Here is a 22,342-nt window from a genome sequence, read left to right on the forward strand (position 1 = left end):
CAGTTAAAGTTTAAACTGAGCATCAGAATGAGGAAGAAAGGTGATTTGAGTAACTTTGATTTTTGGTTTCAGACAGGGTGGTCTGAATATTTCAGAAACTGCTCATCTGCTGGCATTTTCCCACGCAAACATCTCTAGGGTTTACAGAGATTAGTCCAACCCCCCCAACCCCCAAAAAAAGAAAAAAAAAGCAGCTGGGTGATTGTTGATTTCAAAGGTCAGAGGAAAATGACCAGTCTTCTTCAAGCTGACAGGAAGGCAACAATATCTCACAAGTTACAACCAAGGTGTGCAGAAGAGCATATCTGAACAAACAACATCTAGAACCTTGAGCAGATGGGCTAGAGCAGCAGAAGACCAGACTGGGTACCACTCCTGTTAGCCGAGGACAGGAAACTCAGGGTGCAATTTGCACTGCCTCACCAAAACTAGACTGGATTAGAAGACTGGAAAAATCAGGTCTGTCTGGTTTGATGTGTCTCAGTTTATGCTGTGACATTTGCATGGGATTCAGAAATTAGTATAAACAAGATGAAGTGATGCTGCATCTTACCCTGTATCAAAAATTCAGGCTGCCGCTGGTGGTGGTGTGCTGTGGCTGAGCTTTGCTTTAACAGCGCAGCCTACCTGAGTATTGTTGCTGACCATGTTCATCCCTCTATGACAACAGAGTAGCATCATTTGATGGCTGCTTCCAGCAAGTCACAAAGCTCAAACCAGTTTAAACTGGTTTCATGAACCTGACAAATGGCCTTGAATAGAAAAGCTGCTCCAGTAAACTTGCTACCACAAGGGTAGTTGTGAAGGCCAAAGGGGGTTTAACCTGGTACTAGCAAGATCAACCTAATAAAATATCCAGTGAATGTTTATATAATAGAAAAACCCCACAAAATTTATGGCATGATTGAGGGGAACACACGATTCATAAAAATGAGTTGAATAGTTTTGTGTGTGAGAACTGACTAGCTTGTGTATCAGTCCCTGACCTCAACCCCATCCACCTTAAATGGAGATATGAGTCAGACCTTACCTTGTCTAGTGTTGATGATTGAATGGATGTAAATCTATGCAGGCAAGCTCCAAAAATCGTGTGTCTATTCTTACTCACCCTGCACTTTGTCCATGGAGTGTATGTTAGTGTGTTGCTGCAGGTTGAAATAAGCAAGGAGAAACTAATATTACAGCAGCAAATACCAAATGTTTTCATTTTTTGGCAGAATAATCTGCGGTTTAATTTCTGGATAAAACCAGAAATGAAGCTGGTCCATAAAATGTCAGAAAATAAATAAAATCCTCCTAACAATTTTTCTTGCCAGTCTTTTCCAACCAGCAGTCCAAAATAAAAGCTTTACAACAGCTTTGCTGACATCTGCTCGGCCACAACAAGAGTCATGTCTGCAAGAAGCAGTTAGAACAAGAAGAGCTCTTTTCATTTACTGCATGTTGTTAAAGACAGTCATGTGAAAAAGGAAGTCTTCATAGGACATCATGCAGCCCTGTGAAAAACACACCCTTTGGCTCAAAAGCTTATAGAACCACCTTTAGCAAGAATGAAGTGAATGTATCTGTGTGATCACTGTTAAATCACAGTTAGATCACAGTTAAAGTGCTGATCACTGCAGCACTTTAACTTTTTCCTTTTCAGCATTCTGCTGCCGTACTTGGAATTATTTTCCTGTTTTATGACCTGGCCAAGCTTAAGCCGACAGACAGATAGCCTCGTATTTGAGTCCGCGGTACTTTGGTATACAGAAGAATTCATGGTTGACTCAGTGACTGGAAGGTCACATGGCTGAAAAACAAGCCCAAATTAATGCTGTGTTTGGTTTTTGCCTAACGTGGGGCGAGTTATCATGGCCAAACATCGCCTGTTTGGTCTGGTGGTCTATCCAAAGGACATTGTTGCTGCAGTCTTGTTGTTTGTTCAGATGCAAGGCTTTGTCTTGGCAGCCCTTCCAAACAAACTGTACTTGTTCAGTCTTTTACTAATTATACTCTCATGAACTTTAACATCCTAACTGAGGTCTGTAGAGTCTGAGATGCAGCTCTTGTGTTTTTCTGAGCTTTGGACGGTCTGAACTTGGAGTGAATTTGCTGGGATTACCACTTCTGTGCATAATGAAGTGCATTTGAATAGCACCACCTGGCTTCTACTTACCGGCTTAATTCTTGTGGAAGCGGTAATAGTATTCTTAAATTTTCACAGGACTGCATAGAGCTCCTTTGTGGCCAAAGCACTTTGAGCAAGCAGTAGTGCTTGCTCATAGGGGGTCATATGATTGTTGGGTTTTTCTCTGTATGTATTATTGTAGGGTCTACCTTACAATATAAAGTGCCTTTAGGCGACTTTTGTTGTGATTTGGGGCTGTATAAAAAACATTGAATTTAATCGAATTTCCTTAATTATGTAGTGTTTGTGGTAATAACGTGTATACAGTGGGATTTTTATGTGATCCAATTTGAGATATCTGTGTGAATATTGTGTATCACCCACTGTGTCCTTTCCTGTGAGCGTCGTTCCACTACTGCCAAGCTTCTACATGAATTAAGTTTAAGTGAAGACCAACTCTTTAAGGGAAGAAAATCAGGCTGTTTTCCAGGGAAAAGCAGAAAAAACTAAGATGTAAATAGACAGATGCATCCACTGTAATGCAAGATTAATCCAAGACCCATGTGCATTGTAATACCACTCTTGGCAGAAAACCTCAAACTGTAACTGGAAACTTGGTGGTGTTCACATGTCTTAATTCACAATGAAGGATTGCGCCGTCCTCTGTGGCTTGAGAAAGATCTATGAGCCCTGAGCCTACAAGCACCTTTCAAAACCCACCGGAGGAACTGAAAAATGCGCGGTCGTCTTGCCAAAAACAAAACTATTTTTCTAGGTTCCTTAAAAGATGACATTTTGGAAAGGCACGATTTTCACTCCTCGCCAGTGTGACGCTGCAGTATGCTTGTGCAGTGCAACAAAACTGATCTGTTTCATATTTATTGGACTCTACGGGTATCTGATTTGTATTTTTCCTTCAGCAAGACTAGATAAAAAAAAAAAACGGGTCCCATGCAGTTTTGTTTTCATCGCAACAAACGTGGGATAAAATTTACTGCCCTGGAAACACCTTGATATTAATGGACTGCGCTCGGCACAAAGAGAAACACTGCAAGACAAGGCGCTGTTTAAAATAAGACATACTGGCACAGAGAGCGGAGGTTGGGGTTTGTGTCAAGTCTTACAATAAACTTGTTAAACGCTTTCTTTTTAAGGACTGATGTCCTGTTCGTCCTTGTTGGCCTGCTATTAAATGTCAGCAGAACTCTGTCTTCTGTTTCTGACCCACATGTGCCATCTCTACTTCGCCCATCTGTTTCATTGCAATGAAACGAGCTAACAGATATTAGCAGGTAGCGGGATTTCACTGTTTTGGCAGGCAGTGAGCAGCCAATTTATAGAGCAAACAGTGGCCTTTCAGCTAAAGTACATCTTTAGTTGGCACGCAGTCATTGCAATCAAGGGTAATATGCTGCAAAGCTTAACATGGACACCACAAAACCATCCAGAAGTGGATGCGATGCCAGGTGTTTCTGCTGCTCACTAATGCAAAAGTAGCCAATGCTTTAATATATATTTAAAATACACTTACATTGTATAAAGTAATTTATGTATGTAAAAAAGCAGAAGCATCTCTTGCATGGTCAGGCATTATTATGACTGAAATATAACCGTTAGTACAGAGTCATCAATGTATAAGTGGCAGTAACAGATATTGATGGTTTTAACTACTACCCCACATAAAGTTGATCTAATAAAGGTAGCAGCTCCTTTGATTGTATATGATCATCAGGTGATTTATGGCAGAAATTTATGAAAGTTCTGCTACAAAACTTTTCTCTCGTTTTTTTGCTCTTATGTGGGATAATTGTATGTTTTTGGGACAGCAAATACAATACTTGAAATAAAGTGATTTAGGAAGCCTACAGGGGATATGCCTCTATTATAAAAACTGCAGAAGGAGGCATTTGAAAGTGTTTGGCAAATCGCTGCATTTTAAAAACCTGATCCCATTCTTGAGACAATCTATTTGTGTCTACTAATCTCAAAAAAACTTGAGCACATGTGCTCATTTAATTTCCACCATGTTATCCTCGGAGGTATACAAACCGGACCTTTCTCCGTGCTCTGCTTTAACATCTGGGACTATGTTCTAACGCAAACAGAGAAACAGATGCAAAACGAATGTCTTCCTCCTTATTTTTCTATTTTAAACAGACAGACACATCTGCCAATTTCCCTTGCACCCCGCTGTGGCTCACAAAGCGCCGTCATCCAGCACAGCTCTCCTCGCTGTGCTACTCCGGGAACAAATCGGGATTTGGATCCACCACCAGAGCGGACAGATGGATTTACTATCTCCACCGACTCTGATTCTGCCGGCTCAGCAGAAAGCAGCACCTTACTCAGGAGCTGGGTCACCGTGAGGGAGACAGATTGAATTTGTTGTCGATATGTGGGCAGGCGAACCCACTGCAGTGCAGAAATCCAGCAGGTTCTGTTATCCAACATTTAGCTACAGCCTTTAAAAATGACGACACAGGTGGCTGTTCAAGTTTTAGGCCATTAGCTACAATTTGCATATATTTTACATTACTGTGGAGCATTTTTTAAGGGTACATAGCTTTTCATATTAATTCTTACCCTACAATCCATTGGTTTCTGTTACTTTTAGTAGGTTCTGAGACTTAAAATGCACTTTTCATCTGCCACAGCGAGCTCTATTCTGCTTTGTTTATTGTTGAAGTTAAATTTCTATAAAACGTATCAAAGAAATCAAAAGAGAAAAAAAGTAAATCATCATGCATAACAAAATCATGCATAACAATTTCATAACACCACTGCTTCTGATTCTGATCTCCAAGCACACACACATTTATCTCAGCACAATATCTGGACCTTTCAGCCGCACCACATGAATCTTCCTCTGCAGATGGAGTCTGCCCTGTAATCATTGAACTGTGGATATTCAAATTAAGGACCGTAAGGACTTCTGATCGAGTCAGCGACTTTTTTTCCAAGGTAAAGAATTTAGCTTTTACAGATGAGGTGGGCTTAAAGTGCTTAGAAAACGTGAAATTTGAGCATCTGCTATTCCATAAGTGCTAAGCAAACTTCATCTGCTGAGGAAGATTGCTTTTTTTTGCAAACTGACTCAAATCTAAGCTGTCACAGTGTCCTTAAATGCCAGGGATTCATTGCAATTGACTGAGGATGTAACTTTAACAAAAAAAAATACCTGAATGTTCACCGTGACCTATTTCAGGGAGGCTTCAGGTCTTGGCAGGTTACTTTGGCACTTTACTGAAATGTAATAAAATTGATGGCGGCCTAGATATTGTGGAAAATAAGTGTAGAAATGTGTGGCGTGGTTGAGAATATAGTCTGGAGTAATGTAGAGGAACATATACACAACTTGAATTTAATGGGCTGTTGAGAATGTACAGTCCATTAAAGCTGTGGTCAACAAAAATAAATTGCAATTTTAAACTTTACAGTAACAATTTAAGACGAAGGCAAAGATAAAGCTTGTGAGATCAAAGGAAGTCCATTAAACCTGTTTCACGACAGCAATTATGCCATGAAGTGGCAGGTAAACAGAAGTGTTAGTGATGATATTAAACACACTTCTGTGTGAGTCACGCTGTGCTGTGAAAAAAGGGTCTGTCAGTGTTTAAATAAATAAAAGCATTTATCAACGTTTTTTTTTTTTCACACTAACCTGGTCCACTCTGTACGACGACTGATGGCGTGGCAGGCTGAGAAAAGGTTGCACCCTAGGTGGCGGGGAGCCGGACGCGTCCGTCGGCAGGACTTTGTAGTGTGCCGGCAGAAGAGGCAGGGTGGGCTGCCCCACACTGAGAGACACCGGCATGGGCTGACTGATGTGGAGGGGCTGGTAGAGGGGCAGTCTGCGCAGGCTGTGAGAGTGGAAGTTGTGCGGTGGGAGAAGAGGCTCTGCACTCAGGAGAGATGGCTGAAAAGAGATCGCACATGTTATTTCCAGTAATACATAAATTGTAGTGAGGTAGCATACATAATAAAATGATCCTGAAACTAAAACTTAGAAATCAAACTGATTTTATACATTATGTTCAGGGACTGCGGCCAAATCTGGAACAAGGCATCTTTTCTCTCATGAGATCACAGTTTTTATATTTAGTCTTTGACAGATAAAGAATGAAACTATAACTAAATTAAACTTTACCTGCTTTTTTAAATATAACATATGCAAATGTGAAAATTCTCATCTGACAGGCTTTTACCTTCCACTCTCTCTTACCAAGATTATTTTCTAAACCCCTGCAATTTAGTCTTGTTGGTGCTAAAATAATTAGAATGTGTGAACCGCAGACAGGCATTTTGATGATTCATTTTCTCTTATTAAGCAAAATGTCACAAATATTTCAGCTGCAGCTTCTGAACTGTGAGGACATTTCCACCCATCCATCGACGTTCTCGGGTCAGCCGAGAAACGTAACCTCATTTCCTCCCACTTCTACGACACGCTGAAATGACCTCACCTAGGAGCCACTTCGGCTGAATCCAGATCCTCGCACCAGCTTAACTGCCTCCTTTTGATAAACATTACATGTTGAAAAGCTCAAGCAGCAACTGAAAGTATTTAGGAATGGTTGCCACATGCTGTATCTGGGTCAGGTTTGTATGTTAATTCTGGATCCACGTGGACTCATTAGCGAGTCTCACTGCACACAGAACATCATCAAAATATATTTCTGAGGTGACACAAAGACTACAAAATGTCTCACACACTTTGGATTAAATCTTACTACCCTCTAGACTATATTAGATGGTGTCCTATGGCCTTTCGGCTCATGCCTCTCTTTAAAAAACAGTTATTGATGTCTGGCCCCGGTTGGTTTCACAGATCCTAAATTAAAGGTCCCATATTACACCCCTTATTAGCCAGTTAATTCAGGTCTCACATGTCCCTAGAAGGTGTCTTTCAAGTTTCAGCTTAAAATACCACACAGGTTGTTCAGTGTGCCACTGCTGCGTACCCATTTGTTTAAAGTCTGCTCCAAAAGGACTGTTTGAAGCACTGATCTGTTGCTGGCCAATAGCTGATGGTTTGACGGTTATTTTCACTATATTCTGAACCTTTCAGACCCTTTCAGACATGAAAATAATCAAACACACAATCTGCACAATGAAGTCATTAGGTGCAGCCTAATTTTGTCTAATGGTTCTAAAAGCTGAAGCCTGTGATATTAGGGTGAAACTGAGGTAACATAAAAGTAAAACCCAACTTTAGTCATAAAGTCTCATTAGCGTCAGAAAGCTGATGTCAGAATCAGCCATAAAACTGGAAAACAAAATCATTAGATGTGATGTTGTGAAATTGTAAAAGTCTGACAACATGTCCTGACCAGCTGTTCACCCTCCGCTCCAGAAAAAACGAAAATAAAAAAACCCCAATAACACCAAAAATGGCCATAAAGGATTTGGCTGCTGGACAGCACACATTCACATAAAGAGAAAATGCAGATGTGTTCAAAGACAGCTGACTGACATCTGGACTTCTGACAACTGGCTGAAGTAATCAGAATAACGAGAACAGACAGACAGATCGACCTCACTCAGTTATTATATTTAATATAACAATTTTTGCACATTTTTTGCAGATACTGGTGAGTGCAAACACAAACCAGATCCACACACCCACGATAAATAAATGCAAGTGCCTTTATTCTGGCACACAAACACAAGTGATAGGCAATCTCCTTCTGTGCTTATCGTTTCCAACAAACAAATCAAAGCCTATTTTCTTCCTCAGCCTGAATCAATCACCTCTGCTTCATTCTCACAGCGAAACAAACAAACAACTATTAAAGAGGCTCAAATAACAACATTACAATCTCTCATAGATAGTGTAATCTTTCAATTAAAGTTTCTCCGCATCCTTTCAACAACGACACTGTAATTAATACTGCTTCGAGTGACAGATAGATTGAGACCGAATCGATTAGCCGGCATGCCATCATCTTGTTTTGTCAACGAGCATGGAAGCGTTACGGCTCTACGCCGAGGCCTGACTGCATGTTAGTGAAGTGCTCTAAGAAAATGTCATCATTACAAAAGAAACCAAACGGCCTGTGACAGAAATGAGCGCGCACACGCTCATATAGAGGAATTTCACGGTTGTATGAAGACACGGTGTAGGCCGACACGCATAAAGAAAGCTGTCTGACAGACACATTATGGAGACACTGACCTTAAAAATGTTAGCCCCGGAGGGTTTGGGGGGAGGCTTGCGCTGCGGTGTGGGTCTGTACATGGACTCGCTTCTGATGGGGCTGGTTGGCCTGGTAGCTTCCACGGATCTATGAGCACAGTGTAAGCAGTTTTTTTAATTTAGACATTTATATTTATATTTCACTACATGCCTCCTGCTATGGTATGATATAGGGAAGGTAGAGCACATTAGAAATGAAGCCTTTTCTTGTTTCTCAGTGCAGAAATATTACCCATATCAACAAAAAAGAGCGAAAAATGATAGTTGTCTGCCTATTTATACTTCCACACTCCTGCTACCACTGCTGTATTTGTATCTAACAGTGCGATCACACCCCTGATGAAGCAGATCAACTTAGAAAATCACAGTTTCAAGTTTGTAAATCTGTTACTCATTTGCTTTTAGCTCTGCTGGTGCTTTAAAAACTCCTGAGGGAAATATCAGCCTTGTCAGCAGTGAAATGATTTATAACGTTCACCAGCTTTCACTGACTGTGTTTGTTTGAGGTTTGGTGACAAATATGTGGCACGGTGGGTAAACTGTCCAGAAAAGATCGGTGGCTAAGTTCAAATATATGCACATTAGGTTAATTGGGGATTGCTTATTGGCTGTAGGTGTGACTGTGAGTGTGAAACGATCGGTTTAATCCTGAGATGGAACAGACTCCTTGCCCACATGACCCTGAATTATATAAGCAGTTACGAAAATTGTCAACTATGTATATTTTGTGTACAAGTTTCCCATAAATAAACTTGCAAGAAAACAAAAATGCAAATTTTTATGAAATTTTCTTCTTCTTACGGGTTTTCAGAGGGAAATGTTACCTGAGTTTCTCCAAGGTGCTCTTCTTATTGGTGAAGAGGAAGCGCAGCAGAGTCTTCCTCTTCAGAAAGATGATTACGGTGGCTACCATTAGACTCACCAGGGTGACCAGGATTGCCACAGTAATCAGCACGCTGTCAGCTGATGCCATATATGACAACACGCACATTAATACACACACACGCACATCTACAGCACGGAACAATGACAGGACATAACGTAAAGACCGTTACAGCTCGGCCATGGCCAGCAGTTCACACAGTTCACATTTCTCTGCTCATTTCTGCTTCTCACTCTATTCCTTCTTTTTCTTTTTTTAATAAAAACTGTTTACAGTATAATGTATTACAGGGTGGAAAGGGAGTTGTGTTGCACTAGGAAAGTTACACTTTAGTCCAAACCACACATTAATCCAGAAATGACTCTGCAAGAAAGAGACGTATAAGGAGCTTTGTGTTCCTGCTTATTTCTGAGTTAGTGTTGTTGTTTGTCTGCCTAGATGAGTGACGATAGAACTTAAACTGTCCACACTACCTGCAGCTCTCATTGGCCCGCTGTCAATGCTCCCACCAAAGCCGGCTGTCTCGCAAAACGGCGGTGCCCAGTGTGCTTCACAGTGGCAGTTCTTCTTGTTGTTGCAAACCTGTAAACAAGGTACTTTTAGTGTGTATTAGATGCAATATTGACTATTTCTTTTGTCTCCGGCATCAAATAGTATCAAACGGCCTTAGATCTAACAGCAAAATAACAAGGTGCAAACTAAATTGGTCATAAACCATTAAATAAAGCAATCCAACAGAGCACTGACTGTGCTTGTGTGTGTACACTTATAATAGATAAAGCATGTGGAAGGGAGAGACTGTCCCCTAAAGCCTCGAGTTTCCAGTGCAGAAGTTTGATCCAGGAGGATTCCCTGGTGAAATAATGCAGTCCAGCTGTCAGGTGGATAGAAGAGGAGACAAATAGAGAGCTGAGCAGCTGTAGGGGATTAATATAGCACAGACGTACAGTCCAGAGACTTCCCTGCCTCCAGGCCATGGACACTCCTTTGCATCAACTGATAGGGTTAAGAGGCACTTGGGGGGTTGAGAGGGAGTTATGGATTGAGCGAGATTTATATTTGTGCGAAGGGAAATGTTACCATAATGCGTCATGAATAAAAACTGAAGCAGATGTGTGAAAGATGTGCGAAATCTAAGTAGGCATCAAATTCTTTAAAACTCTGTGGGGCAGCTATAGAGAAATGGATTACATCTCCTATATGCGCACATGTAAAAGCCATTAATTACTTTTAAAAGTCTAAGAACATCTATGTGCTTGAAATGGTAATTAGATGAAACCACAATCAGCTACTCTGGTGCACACAGACACACATTTTGATCCGATTATTTATAGAAAACGTGGCATTGATCTGTGTTTAAAAGGTGCAGAAAAAAAGCCCCCAAAGTGCTTTTTTACCTGCTAAATAAGTAACAAAAAATAGATTCCAGCGTCAATACAGCGCATGCATTGTGAGATAAAGCAAGAGGACTTGCAGGCAAGCTCCTAAGGTAAATTCAGACCATTACTGCTTTCCCAGTCAGGTCTCGTACTGTGCGAGGTGTTTGACAAAATGGTAGGCAAATTATTCTTGGCAGATATTTCTGCAGGAGGGGAGATGCAGCTCTACTTCGCACAGTGGGAAAATAATTTTCTCAAATTCCCCCACAAAGTCATTTTTAATGTGATTATTTTTGAGCCAATCAACACGCGGCTACAATATTTTGTTTGTTGCTGTTATTTTCCATTTACAAGCTAATTTGTTTCACAGACATTTAGCAAATTATAAGAGGATAAAAAAAATATCTCAGAATCATAGCTTTGATTTCTTGTTGCACAAAATCTCGGCGCTTTACGATGCCGTAATTGAGTTGGTGTCTGTAAATTCATCTCGCCTGCGGTGAATGTTTGATTCACAGAACTAAACAACAAACTAAATAAATCATAAAAGCACCCTTTGCTGAATTATTAATAAGAGAAAAGGGTGATCATTTTAGAGCAGTGCGAGCTGCTTTTATGCTGCAAAAAAAGGACTATTGTGTGCAGGTGGACACCCTGACGTGCTGCACTGGCTCTTCTCCCTTTGTGTAGTAAAAAAGATGATGGACAACAATTTAAGTAGCCCCTAAATGATGCTGTAAAAGTGATTGATTTAACCTCGGTGGAACAATGAAGATTGATTGTACGTAATAGGAGAAGCTGCCATAAGTCCAAGGCTGTATTGTAAATACATTGTTGCTCTGCTGTTGTTTGCAATTACGGGGTATATGTAGCTGTTCCAAATGCAACTGAATAGATAAATACAGAGTTCTCACAGGCTTTTGACACTGTTTCAAAGGCTACAGTGTATAATTTAACACAAAAATTTGAGCTAATATGTACTTGCACTCACCCCACGTCCACTGCACTTTCCCGAGCACTCATGCACACCAAAGACGCTGACATTCTGGCATTGCCGATTCAGGCACACCTATAAAGAGAAAAGCACCATTAAATATTTCAGGAGGTGCTGAATTCAAGAGTCCATGAAGATGAACAGAAATACTAAGAATAAGAAGAAGGGTTTATACTTCTGCAGAACAGCTGGAAAATATCTTATTTATGGACATCATAAAGGAGCATCATTGATGCCTGCTGCTAACTCAAACAGAAGAGTGCAGCTGCCCTGTGAATTTTTATCAAACGGTCTTGAAGTTGAAATTAACATGATCAATTAAAACTACACATGCTGCATATAAATGTCATGATTAGGCTAACATCTGAAGAGACGTCTGTGGGAGATTTACAGCGAAATAAGCAATTTCCCACTCAGGTGGAAGTGCCGAATGCTGCTCAGGTAGCTGCAATGCGGTGCGGGGCTGAAGAGGCAAAAATCACAATAAGCTTTCTATTCTTTAGATCAAACAAAAACATCAGAATGTAAAAAAGACGGTTGCTTTTATGTAGAAAATAAGGCCCGCATTAGGCAAGCAGCTCTCATCTTATTCACTGCTACACAGCAAAATCACCAGTGTTAAATTAACACTGGAGATTTTGCTGTGTATTGCTGTGCAGGCTGTGAGCTGCTAACTTAATACCCTGATTGGCATGGAAATACAAATCCTTTTTTTAGAGAACAAAGGCACATGACAAACAGCCACCTCCAGGCCATCAAAGTTTCCAGGGCGCTAAGTCATGACTTGGGAGACTGTAGCCAGGAGACAAACTAACCTGGCTGACGTCCATTTTGCACACACAGCTCAATGGGGAAGGTACAAAGGCACCAAGGTACATCCCCGGAGGCAACCGAAAAAGCACACTTGTAGACCCTATTATTTAGTTCCACTGCTTGTAAGAGAAACACAGCAATTTGAAACACTTTTTATACGTAACCTTATGCAATACAGTAAATGTCTCCTGTGTTAAGAACAACCGTGTGAAACCTGGTTAATTTCTTTTGTGACACAGCCCTCACACGTTTAGCCAAGTTTCAATCACAAATGACTTTCACAAGTCCAAATCCACAGCTCTGGGGGGATTTGGTAAATGCAATCATCTAAAAATGCCTGAGAACTCCCGAGCAGGCATCAAGAATATCTGCAAGGATTTAATGCTCAATGACCTATTCTGACTTGCAGGAGCTTCACCAATCAAGTCAAGTGATAACTCCAACACCTACTATGTCCATAAAAATAATTTCAGATCATGCATACTGGCCTTAAACCCCTCCCAAAACCTGATATGACTCGAGGATCAAAAGGCATGAAAAAGGCATCGTGCTGGGGTCCAATGAAGAGTCCATGTGGTCCCAGCATGTCACTCAAAGCATTTGCTGCCAGCATCTTGGTGCCAGAAACCATGGGCCAAGCCCAGCATTTGTGACCCTGCCCCAATGGGTCAAAGCTGTTTTGGCAATATGGAAACAGATCTACTCAATAATAGGCAGGTGGGTTTAATGTCCTGGCTGATCAGTGTGTGCTCCCTCAACCGATTATCATCAAATCAGCAAATGTTGTAGATTGAAGAGGCAGTTAGGTCGGTAAGTTATCCACTCGAAAGCTATTAGCCTCCTACTTGGCAGGAGTAGGGACTGATGTCAGTGATGTGGTGAGAGAAGTTTGGAGAGGAACAAAAAGACAGAGAAAAGTTGAGAGACACACCTAATAAAACCAAGAGCTCAAAAAAAAGTCTTATTCAGCCCTAAGCAAGATGTGCAAAAATGCTCAGTGGATTCACACAGTTAGCTTTATTGGCCATTTTCTATAGGAAGTGAAAACCTTGCTGTACGGTCGGGTACTCCTCAAGGGAATGCAACTTCAGGTTCATGCACTTGCGAGCCTTTTAGCATCTCTAGAGAATATGAATTAAACTGCATCCTGTTTTTATAGGACAACAAACAACAAGCTAACCGATACTGTAGTTAATGAAAAAAAAGAAAAGAACAATATTATAAAATTCTGCTGTAGATACTGGGGTATAATGGTGAGCAGTACTCGATTCATTACATTAAATCTTGAATATAAATAAAGTTTTAACGGTTGAATTGAAGGCCTTTATATTACTGATCACTCACCATGTTGTCTCCACACTTTGTGCCAGCCAGCACCAGTCCAGGGTCAGGCATGTCATCGCCCAGGTAAACATGTGTTCCTCGACACAGAATACGTCCTCCTTCTTGCAGAGGGATGTTAGTTTCAATGGAAACGGCATTTGTTCCGATCACTGGGCGGTTGGCTCCACCCTGGCACTGGATTTTACCACACTTTGCATCACTGCATGGAGCACATACACATACAGAAACACACACACATAGTACAACTTAAAAAAAAAAGCCATAATGCTGCTCTGTCAATCACAGTGGAAGATCAGTAACTGCAGAGGAGGATGAGAGAGTGCTGAAGGGGCCTGCAGTGATTCAGTCCTCCGGTCATCAAAGCAATTACATCAATTAACAAAAAGCTTGATTACAGAATTTACCAGAAGGGAGAAGATCTTAAGAACAATTAGCTGACAAAAATAGAATAAATTGATTCATGAATACTTTCTTAATTAGCTGCTATCTTTCTGAAATTACATTATTCAGCCATGCAAACTTTAGATTGAAGATCACATCACAGCATAATGATGATTGCCAATGACACTACGTGAGCTAATTAGCTTTGTTTTCCACAGTAATTTCTCTTTACCTTTACCACATCAGTGCAGCCGCAGCATTACCTTGCATCACATTTGGCAAAGGAGCCTTTGGAGTCCTTCCCGCAGTTCCCGTAAGGATCGCCTGCAGAGTTGACTCTCTCAAAGCAGATCCCAGGGGCGGGCTTTGCTCCTTTGTACAGAGACAAACAAGAAACCACCCCCCACAATGTAATCATGAAAATGAAACAATGTTTTACCTTAGAAAAGCAAAGATTATGCATAAATTTGCAGGTGGCAAGCATCCACTGATTTACCTGCTCCCCACAGAGTGATGCATTGCTGCTCGTGAGTCTGGCAGATGCCATTGTAGCAGTAGCCGTCAACGTTGTGGCAGGCATGTCCATCATGTAGATAAACGTTGGCTGGGCAGTGAGGGCTGGCACCAGTACAGAACTCTGGCAGGTCACATGAGTTACTGGTTTCCCGGCAAAGGGTGCCAGCAGGTTTGAGCTGTGAATATATAGAGTTCTGTACATTAGACCCCCTTTTACAGTAGATAAACACTGCCTCATTGAACAGCAGCTTTATTTAGCTCTTTTTTGCTTTTGGGCTTTGTAAATGTTCCGCATAGCTATGGAAGTGGTGGACAGGAGGGCATTTCAATCTATGAAGCTATGCCAGTCTGCATCAATAAAGGGTTTTAAAGGTGATATTTGCAGGTTAAGGCTTAATTAATGAAAGACGTGACCATAAACCTTGGCTTTTCTCTTGTGGATCTGCCAAACGCAAGATAATCTCTAAAAGGAATTTAAAGAAGATTTGAGGTCGACTCCAGTTTAATTTGTTTTTGCTCTCATCTATTGTGTTGCGAGTTTCTGTTTTGTGCTGTAATCAAAAGTTTTATCAAGTGTTGGAAATATTGGGATGATCACTGTTATTACTGGTTGAAAACATCAAAGCTTTTGGATGCTGAAATAAAACCAGTAAGATTGTTTAACAGTTTAAAAGTGTCTGGAAGGGCTTAAATCTGAAAATGAAATGAAAAACTACAAGGTCATATACATGCCCAAAAATAGCTTCTAATATAATACTGTGCAAGAGTCTCGATTAGCCCCTTATTTCTCTATATTTTACCAGGAAAATGGGAAATTGGTAAAACAATTTAAACATGGGAAAACATATATGAAAACTTAGGAAAGCTTTCTTGTAATATCTTCAAGTAGTCTTCAGGAATAGTTCTCCAGGTTTCTTGTAGGACATTCAAAGCTTTTCTTTGGATGCTATGTTCTGGGTCAGGATGATCCCACACTCCTCCAATAACGTTGAGGTCTAGGCTCTGGGGAGACCAATCTATGACTGATGGTGTTATTTTCCTTACCCAGGTATGCTTTTACTCCATTGGCCGTGTGTTTGAGATCATTATCATGCTGGCAGGTGAAGCCATTGCCAACCAAACACTTTCAAGATGGTGATGCATGGTGGTTCACAGTCTGACGGTACCTTTCTGTGCTAATTATTGCATCAATTTTAACAAGATCTCCAACACCACAACTAAAATGTGAAATGCAGTCCAAACCCTGACAGAGCCTCTCCTGACCTACTCCGTCCATACTGATGAGGAGTTAAACTAAAAATTTGGATCAAATTTGGATCTCTCAATGACTTTAGTTGCCTCTAATTTTCAGTCCAGTTCTTCTGTAATCTGGTCGACCTCAGCCTTTTCTCCATGTTTCTGTTCCTGAAGAATGGCTTCTTAACAGCCACTCTTTCACTGAGATCATTTCTAATGAGTCTTTTGGTGAACAGTAGATGGATCAACTGAAAGGCCAGAAGCATCTCTTGCGTTCTTGGTCAGGTCATTGACGAATCTGTTCCTATTTCTTAAAGACATGATTTTCAGATACTGTCCATTTGTTGGAGATTGATTTTTTTTGGTCGTCACTTCTTTCGTCCTGCATTTGTTTATTTCAGGACATACTGCACACCATACGGAGGTATGCCAAGCTTTCAGGTAATAGCTCTCTGGGAAACACCTTGCTGGTGCAAAAATGCTATTTTATACCTGTCTGAGTTATCTTTGGCATTTGTGATTGATTTAAGTAAAGAAATAGGAGCACATTGGGTTTTTTGTGACAGGCTGCTGGTAACAAAGTGACTAAAGGTATTCGGTTAAGCTGTCTGTTATGTGCAGACACAACACTGATTCACCCTTTGGGTTGGTAAGTTTTTATGCTTGTAATAATTCATAGGTCAGTGTTAAACAACAACAAACAACAACAACCACCACAAACATTCCTCTGAAAGCAATTAGGTTAAAGGACTGAAAATAAGAGAAAAAGCAGCCGAGGTTTGACGAAAAACTTTGAAATACCTTTGGAAAGTAGCTCTAGATTATTTTACAGTACTGTACTTATGCAGCAAAAACAAAACATGAAGCTGTATCTTGTGAATAACACTTTGCAGTACTTATATCTTAAGATATATAATTCTACAAGGCCATCAATGGCTCTCTAAATGCAATCCTTCGAATACATTTTCAACAAGTACTTTTTTTGAAAAGAGAAGACCAAAGATAACATAAAATGATTTCCATGGCAAACAAAAACCATGAATATTTAAGACGAAGCAAATCTTAGGCTATCCAACTTGAACTTGAATTTAATTGAAGCCTTCCTATTGATGTAAGATATACAAATTTGGAATAAAATCACCCGAGATATGAAATTATACAAACAAGCAGACTCACACCAGTAATAACCTTCTGCCGAGAATTAAGAGTTTTAGAAAGTTTTTATAAAAAGTGAAGCTCTGAAAAGCTTTTACAGAATTTATTTGGCTCTTAGGAACGTATGAGTGCATGTAAATTAAAAACAGTTGAAGGACAAAGTGAAAAAGACCAAGAACTGCATGAAATCTCTTACTCTGCAGCCTTCACAGCACTGTCCGTGGGCACACACAGCATCTTCCTTCAGGGTGCATGTGGTGGCATTGCAGCACGGGTTCATGCATTCCTGGAGGAAAAGAAAACAAAATAGTTAACAACATGCGGACCTGATCACTTCCCTGAAGATCCACTGCTGGCTGCTCCCTGTCAGATAAAGACTTCCAGGTCAGGGGAGATGTCCGGAGATTCCTACCCTGACCTGCAGACCCTCGAAGGGACACATATAAACTCAGGCTCATATGTTTTGGATTTGGCAAATTCTTTAGACATTTAGAGTAGTGAAAAAGAAGGGAAAAAAAAGGAAAGGAACATGTTTAATGCAATACGCCCCCTCAAAAAAACAGAAGACAAGCAAGAGATAGAAATCAGATGAAGCTCTTAAGAGGGCGTGTGTTAAAACCTCCACTGAGATTTGATGCAGATAACAGAAACGTGTTTTGGAGTTGACTATTAGGGCATCGTGGCCAGAAGCAGAAACGGGATTTGAAGATTGTAGACACTTTACCACAATGACAAGATCAGCTTGCAGAAAATGAGCCGATAGAGCATGTGTCAGGAGGAGCTGGATGGGGAGTAACGCCGTAACAAAAATCCCCAGTGAGGCGTTTATCTGTCGATGTTTATCTTTTATTGAATCCCAAAACACATCAGCTTTGTGCAAGCAGTGCTAGAAAGCACACTATTTCACAAAAACAAACAACATAGCTGTTTAGCCTGTGGGGCCCTAAGGTAATGACAAGATGTGTTGAAGGTGGAGGCAGGCGAGTTGTTGGATGTCTAATTTTCAGTGTATGTGAGGTTTTATGATTATGGCTGTTTACCTCTTGGCTCTGATGTAGGCCTTTTTTTTTAAGAGGGAAGAAGAAAGTTGCTTTCATCTCTTGGACTAAGTGGGTCGGCAGATCTAACAAGCACAAGCCCGTGTGCTGACATCATGGAGGTTACAAAGAGGTAAACTGGCAGAGATGGAACTACCGAATGGAAAATTTATGGTTAGTTTGTTGGTGGTCAAACATAACGACTTCACCGAAATACAATCTGCTGCCATCTAAATGATGGAGAACACAGTAATAACAGCACTAATCGAACAAACGCAATGTTGAGTCAGTCGAAGTTCAGCGAGTTGAAAACAGAAAAAAAAGCAGTAATTTAATTGGAAAAAGCATCAACTCGAAGACTGTCCTGGCGATTACATCGTGTCAACTTCAGTAAAAACTATTTGAACTTTTCTGCTTAACATGTCAGTATTTTAAGCTTATTAGCCTAATGGCTCTATATTTGGATCTCTAGAGTAAACAGAGCTTGCGAAAAACAAGGTATAAAATCCACTAGGCAATAAATGTCATTTAAATCTACCAGATTACAGATTGTTATCAACAATTCATATCTCATTTTAAAGCTGCAGTTGGTCAATGTTAATTAAGCTGCCACAAAACTCTACGCTGCTTCTGGCTTTTCAGACAACTAAAGGTCAAAACTCACCTGAATGTTTGAATTTAAGCTGAAATTCTAATTATTTGCAAATGTAACGGCAAAACATATAAGCTTATGCATAAGTTCCGTAACAAAAAGAAAAAAACAAAAACAAAACATCTGTATTGACTCGTCAGAAGAATTGGTAGGTCCACCACTGTTGTCCTTTTCACAGATAAGAGCAGGCTTACTATCAGCACCTCCGACAGAGGTGAAAAGGTCTGGAGAAGCCGTGGAGAGCGTTATGCTGCCATCATTTAGCAAGACTGGTTTGGTGGTGGGTCAGTGACTTTCTGGGGAGGCACACCCACGGAGGGATCCACAGATTTCTATAAGCATTTTAATAAAGTTATAAAAGTACATAACGGGCATCAAGGTTGCGGAACAGTTAGCACCACCGCCTCACAACAGGAAGGTTAGCGAGGGGATCATGTCTACGTTGAGTTTGCATGACCTCTCTGTGCCGGTCTTCTCTCCAGTTACTCTGGCATCCTCCCAGAGTCCAAAGTCATGCATGTTAGCTTAATTGGATGTAGATGTGAATGTGACCTGTACATGTACCCTCTCTCTTAAACTAAGTAAGTAATTTTTTTTGTAAAGTGCCTTTCACAGAGAGGCAGTCACAAGGTAAATTAAAGTAGACTAAAATACATAAAAACCACAATAAAATACAGTAGAGTACAGTAAAGTGCCACTGACAGCAAAACAAGAATAAATTAAAGTGCAGAATAAAAGAAAAACAAGTTTGAAACTGCTTTTTAAATTAGTTATTTGTAGTAGGAGACTGTTTTCAAGTCTTGATGTCACAGACTGAAAGGCACCGCCCCCTCAATTTCTGATTTTATGCGAGGAACAGCAAAAAAAATTCTGAGCCTGCGTTCAGCGCTGGGATCAACAGTCTGGAGCCTGTCCAGTTAATGCTCTTTATCCGAGTAATTTTAAATTTACGGATCCTAAATGCTACTGGGAGTAATGTGAGCTTGCTTATTAGAACATGTTAGCAGTCTGGCAACGGCATTTCGTACAGCTTGAACATGTGAAAGAGATTGTTTATCTAAGCTGGACTAACTCATAAATCATTTTCTCCAGTTAAGCCGAGGAGAGCATCGTCACAATTTATAAGGGAATTCCTTAAGTGAAAGAAACACGAATGAAACGCAGATTTTACACGGAAGTCGAAGCCCAGAGAGGAATCAAATATTACGCTAAGATTTTGCAGCAAAAGGAAGCAAGTGTTTTTTTAGGATATAACTTGGAAGAGGCTATAATCACGGTGTCAGTCTGATTGGAGTTTAAAACAAGCTAATTGTTGGAGAGCCATATTAAAGGCTGGGGTAGACTCCAGCGCTCATGCAATCCTGAATTTGATTAACAGTTCAGAAATGGATGACTGAGAAGTACATCATTAGATATGGGGCAATAATATGTGCAGGATGTAGATACGATAGTTCATTTATAAGGAAAGTGACAAGCATTTAGTGGCTCCAGCTTCTCAAGATGACTTTCTGCACTGTACAAAGATAATTAATGGACTTAGCAAATGCCTCTGAAGGGCATTTGTCACTATTTTCATTGTATATTGAGCAGGAATTTCAAGTGATATATTCCTCACCATATTTCCTGTGATTTCCAAGCAGCTGGGTTGGCTACAACAGAGTGTTACCTGCTTCCCACATGCGATTTTCACTTCCCTTCACAGGGTAGTGTATCCTGCTGTGCACACGAGAAAGAAACAATGTGTGCACGGATGCGTGCATCAGACTTTAGCTGGTACAGCCAAAGAAAATGTGTTTCAGCCTCGACCTGATTTGTTTGTTTCCTTTGTCACACTGTTATACAGTGGTTTGATTAATGGGCCTTCAGCGGGGATATGGCATCAGCCGAGCGGCCTGTCAGAGCCTCGCTCCACACATGTGGGAAATCAAGAGAAGGTGTGATGTAAATAAAACACTTACACGGGAAGCCTTGGGTGGCTTGCTGGTTTTTGGGTTGGTATTTTTTTTCCAGCTTACTAGATTTCTCTGCTTTTAAGTCATAAAAACACATTTCAGGGTCAAGAGAAAGTTTAACTTGGAAGTTTGTTGCGGTTTGTTTTAGGGGTCTGAGTGCGTGGCTGAGACTTTCAGTGGTTCTGGATGATTGCTTATAGGACAGTAACATTGTTTCCATAAAGCACAGTTTGCAAGGGAAATGTCAAGTAAGACAAGTGCACAAAAGTTGTTTTGTTTTTTTTGCATTATTCATTCACAACCAGTCATTTCTTACATTTGGGAATAAACATATTGATTTGAAGACATGGTTTACTATAAGCAGAGAATATTTTGGGAGGTTTTTGGGCATCTTGGAGAAAGGGATACTCTTTTATTTGTCTGAATTCCGATTCTCCAAACTCACCAAGGGGAAGATTGACTGAAAACATTTGCTTTCTATGCACTTTCACATTTAGCTTTACATGCCCTGTTCAGTGGTAACCACACAGGTGGAGATTGATCCACTCCAATGGTGCAGGTGTGGTTGAATGCCTTTTGTGTTGACCTTACCTCTGGCTCCCCGCAGTCACACTCTTCTCCCTCCTCCACATAGCCATTGCCGCATTTTTGGCCTCCGTAAAGCACCTTGACCTCGGGCATGTTGTACAAACACATTCCCACGCCTTTCTCCAGACTGGCGGCAAGGTCCTTCTTACTGCATGTGCTGAACACGGTTGGAAAGGGATACCTGCAACAAGAATGTAGGAACAAGGCTGAACAAAATGAAAGAATGGAGAGCATTAATACAAATTCCACAAAGATAAAACTCCTTGATGTGTGCCTTTAACAAAAAATATGTCAAGAAAAGTGAACTCAATCACTCTGCCTTCACTGCAGCCTTTGTTCAATCTGCTCACTCGAGAGGTCTTTTCACACAAATTTAATGGTCTACTGGCATTATATGAACTCCATCTCGATGGATTTTCTATCCTACATGATACATAAATGGTCCTTGAGATGTCCAATATAAACATTTTCTCTGGCAGCTACATTTTCAAGAGTCATATCCTGGTTAGAGAGGGACAATTTAAGCAACTGATTGGATGGAAGAGGTGTGGTGTGCTGGGATGTGGATGATTTGTGTCTGAGCATGTGTGCATGTGAAACCTTTATGAAATACCAAGCCCGAAACCATATCATTTCTACCGCATTAATTTCATTCCCTAGTATCACTTACCTGAAGTGCTGACTAACGTCTAATTTAGCGAGGAAAGAAATGGAATTTCTTATAGAAAGGAAGAAAGTGTTATGACTTTAAAGATGAAACTGCGTGATATGCCAATAACAGCTGTGAAGCCCGGGGAAACGGCCCCTCCTGTTGGAGTGAGTTCCTGCGACTCCACAAACCAAAGAGATAAATAGGGCATTGAAGGAGGTGAGGGACTGACACTGAAAAAAAAGAAAATAAATAAAATGCAGAAAAGTAGGACAGAGGAAAGGATTCGTGCACAGTGTTGCCAGAAACAGACCAAAGGAGAGTGGACAAATAGTGGAAAAAAACTAGAGGGAGATCAGGAATAAATAAATCGTGGACTAGAAGATAAAAATCTTGCTGTTTGGACAGGAGTGGGGACAGAGATTTGGTCACGAGTGGCAAAAAGCCTGCAAAGAGG

The 22,342-nt window shown here is 40.6% G+C and overlaps 1 protein-coding gene across 2 annotated transcripts in view; it reads right to left on the reverse strand.

Annotated features, from left to right (window-relative positions):
- adam12b (ADAM metallopeptidase domain 12b) overlaps nt 1-22,342 on the reverse strand; it is a 103,946-nt gene that overhangs the window by 5,111 nt on the left and 76,493 nt on the right. The window contains exons 12-21 of one of the 2 annotated variants that reach the window (XM_085296598.1): nt 21,240-21,417; nt 17,204-17,293; nt 14,597-14,792; nt 14,364-14,472; nt 13,720-13,918; nt 11,560-11,637; nt 9,663-9,771; nt 9,131-9,269; nt 8,286-8,394; nt 5,772-6,026 (exon numbers count right to left, since the gene is read on the reverse strand). In XM_085296598.1, the coding sequence (XP_085152724.1) occupies nt 5,772-6,026; nt 8,286-8,394; nt 9,131-9,269; nt 9,663-9,771; nt 11,560-11,637; nt 13,720-13,918; nt 14,364-14,472; nt 14,597-14,792; nt 17,204-17,293; nt 21,240-21,417 (1,462 nt within the window). Of the gene's footprint in view, nt 1-5,771; nt 6,027-8,285; nt 8,395-9,130; nt 9,318-9,662; nt 9,772-11,559; nt 11,638-13,719; nt 13,919-14,363; nt 14,473-14,596; nt 14,793-17,203; nt 17,294-21,239; nt 21,418-22,342 lie in introns of both variants that reach the window. The other variant, XM_085296597.1, reaches the window with a different exon arrangement.

The sequence above is a fragment of the Mchenga conophoros genome, linkage group LG13 (genome assembly GCF_057382185.1).
Source record: "Mchenga conophoros isolate Kocher_MC1m ecotype Shallow Benthic linkage group LG13, M_conophoros_male_GT1.1, whole genome shotgun sequence".
Classification (NCBI taxonomy): Eukaryota; Metazoa; Chordata; class Actinopteri; order Cichliformes; family Cichlidae; genus Mchenga; species Mchenga conophoros.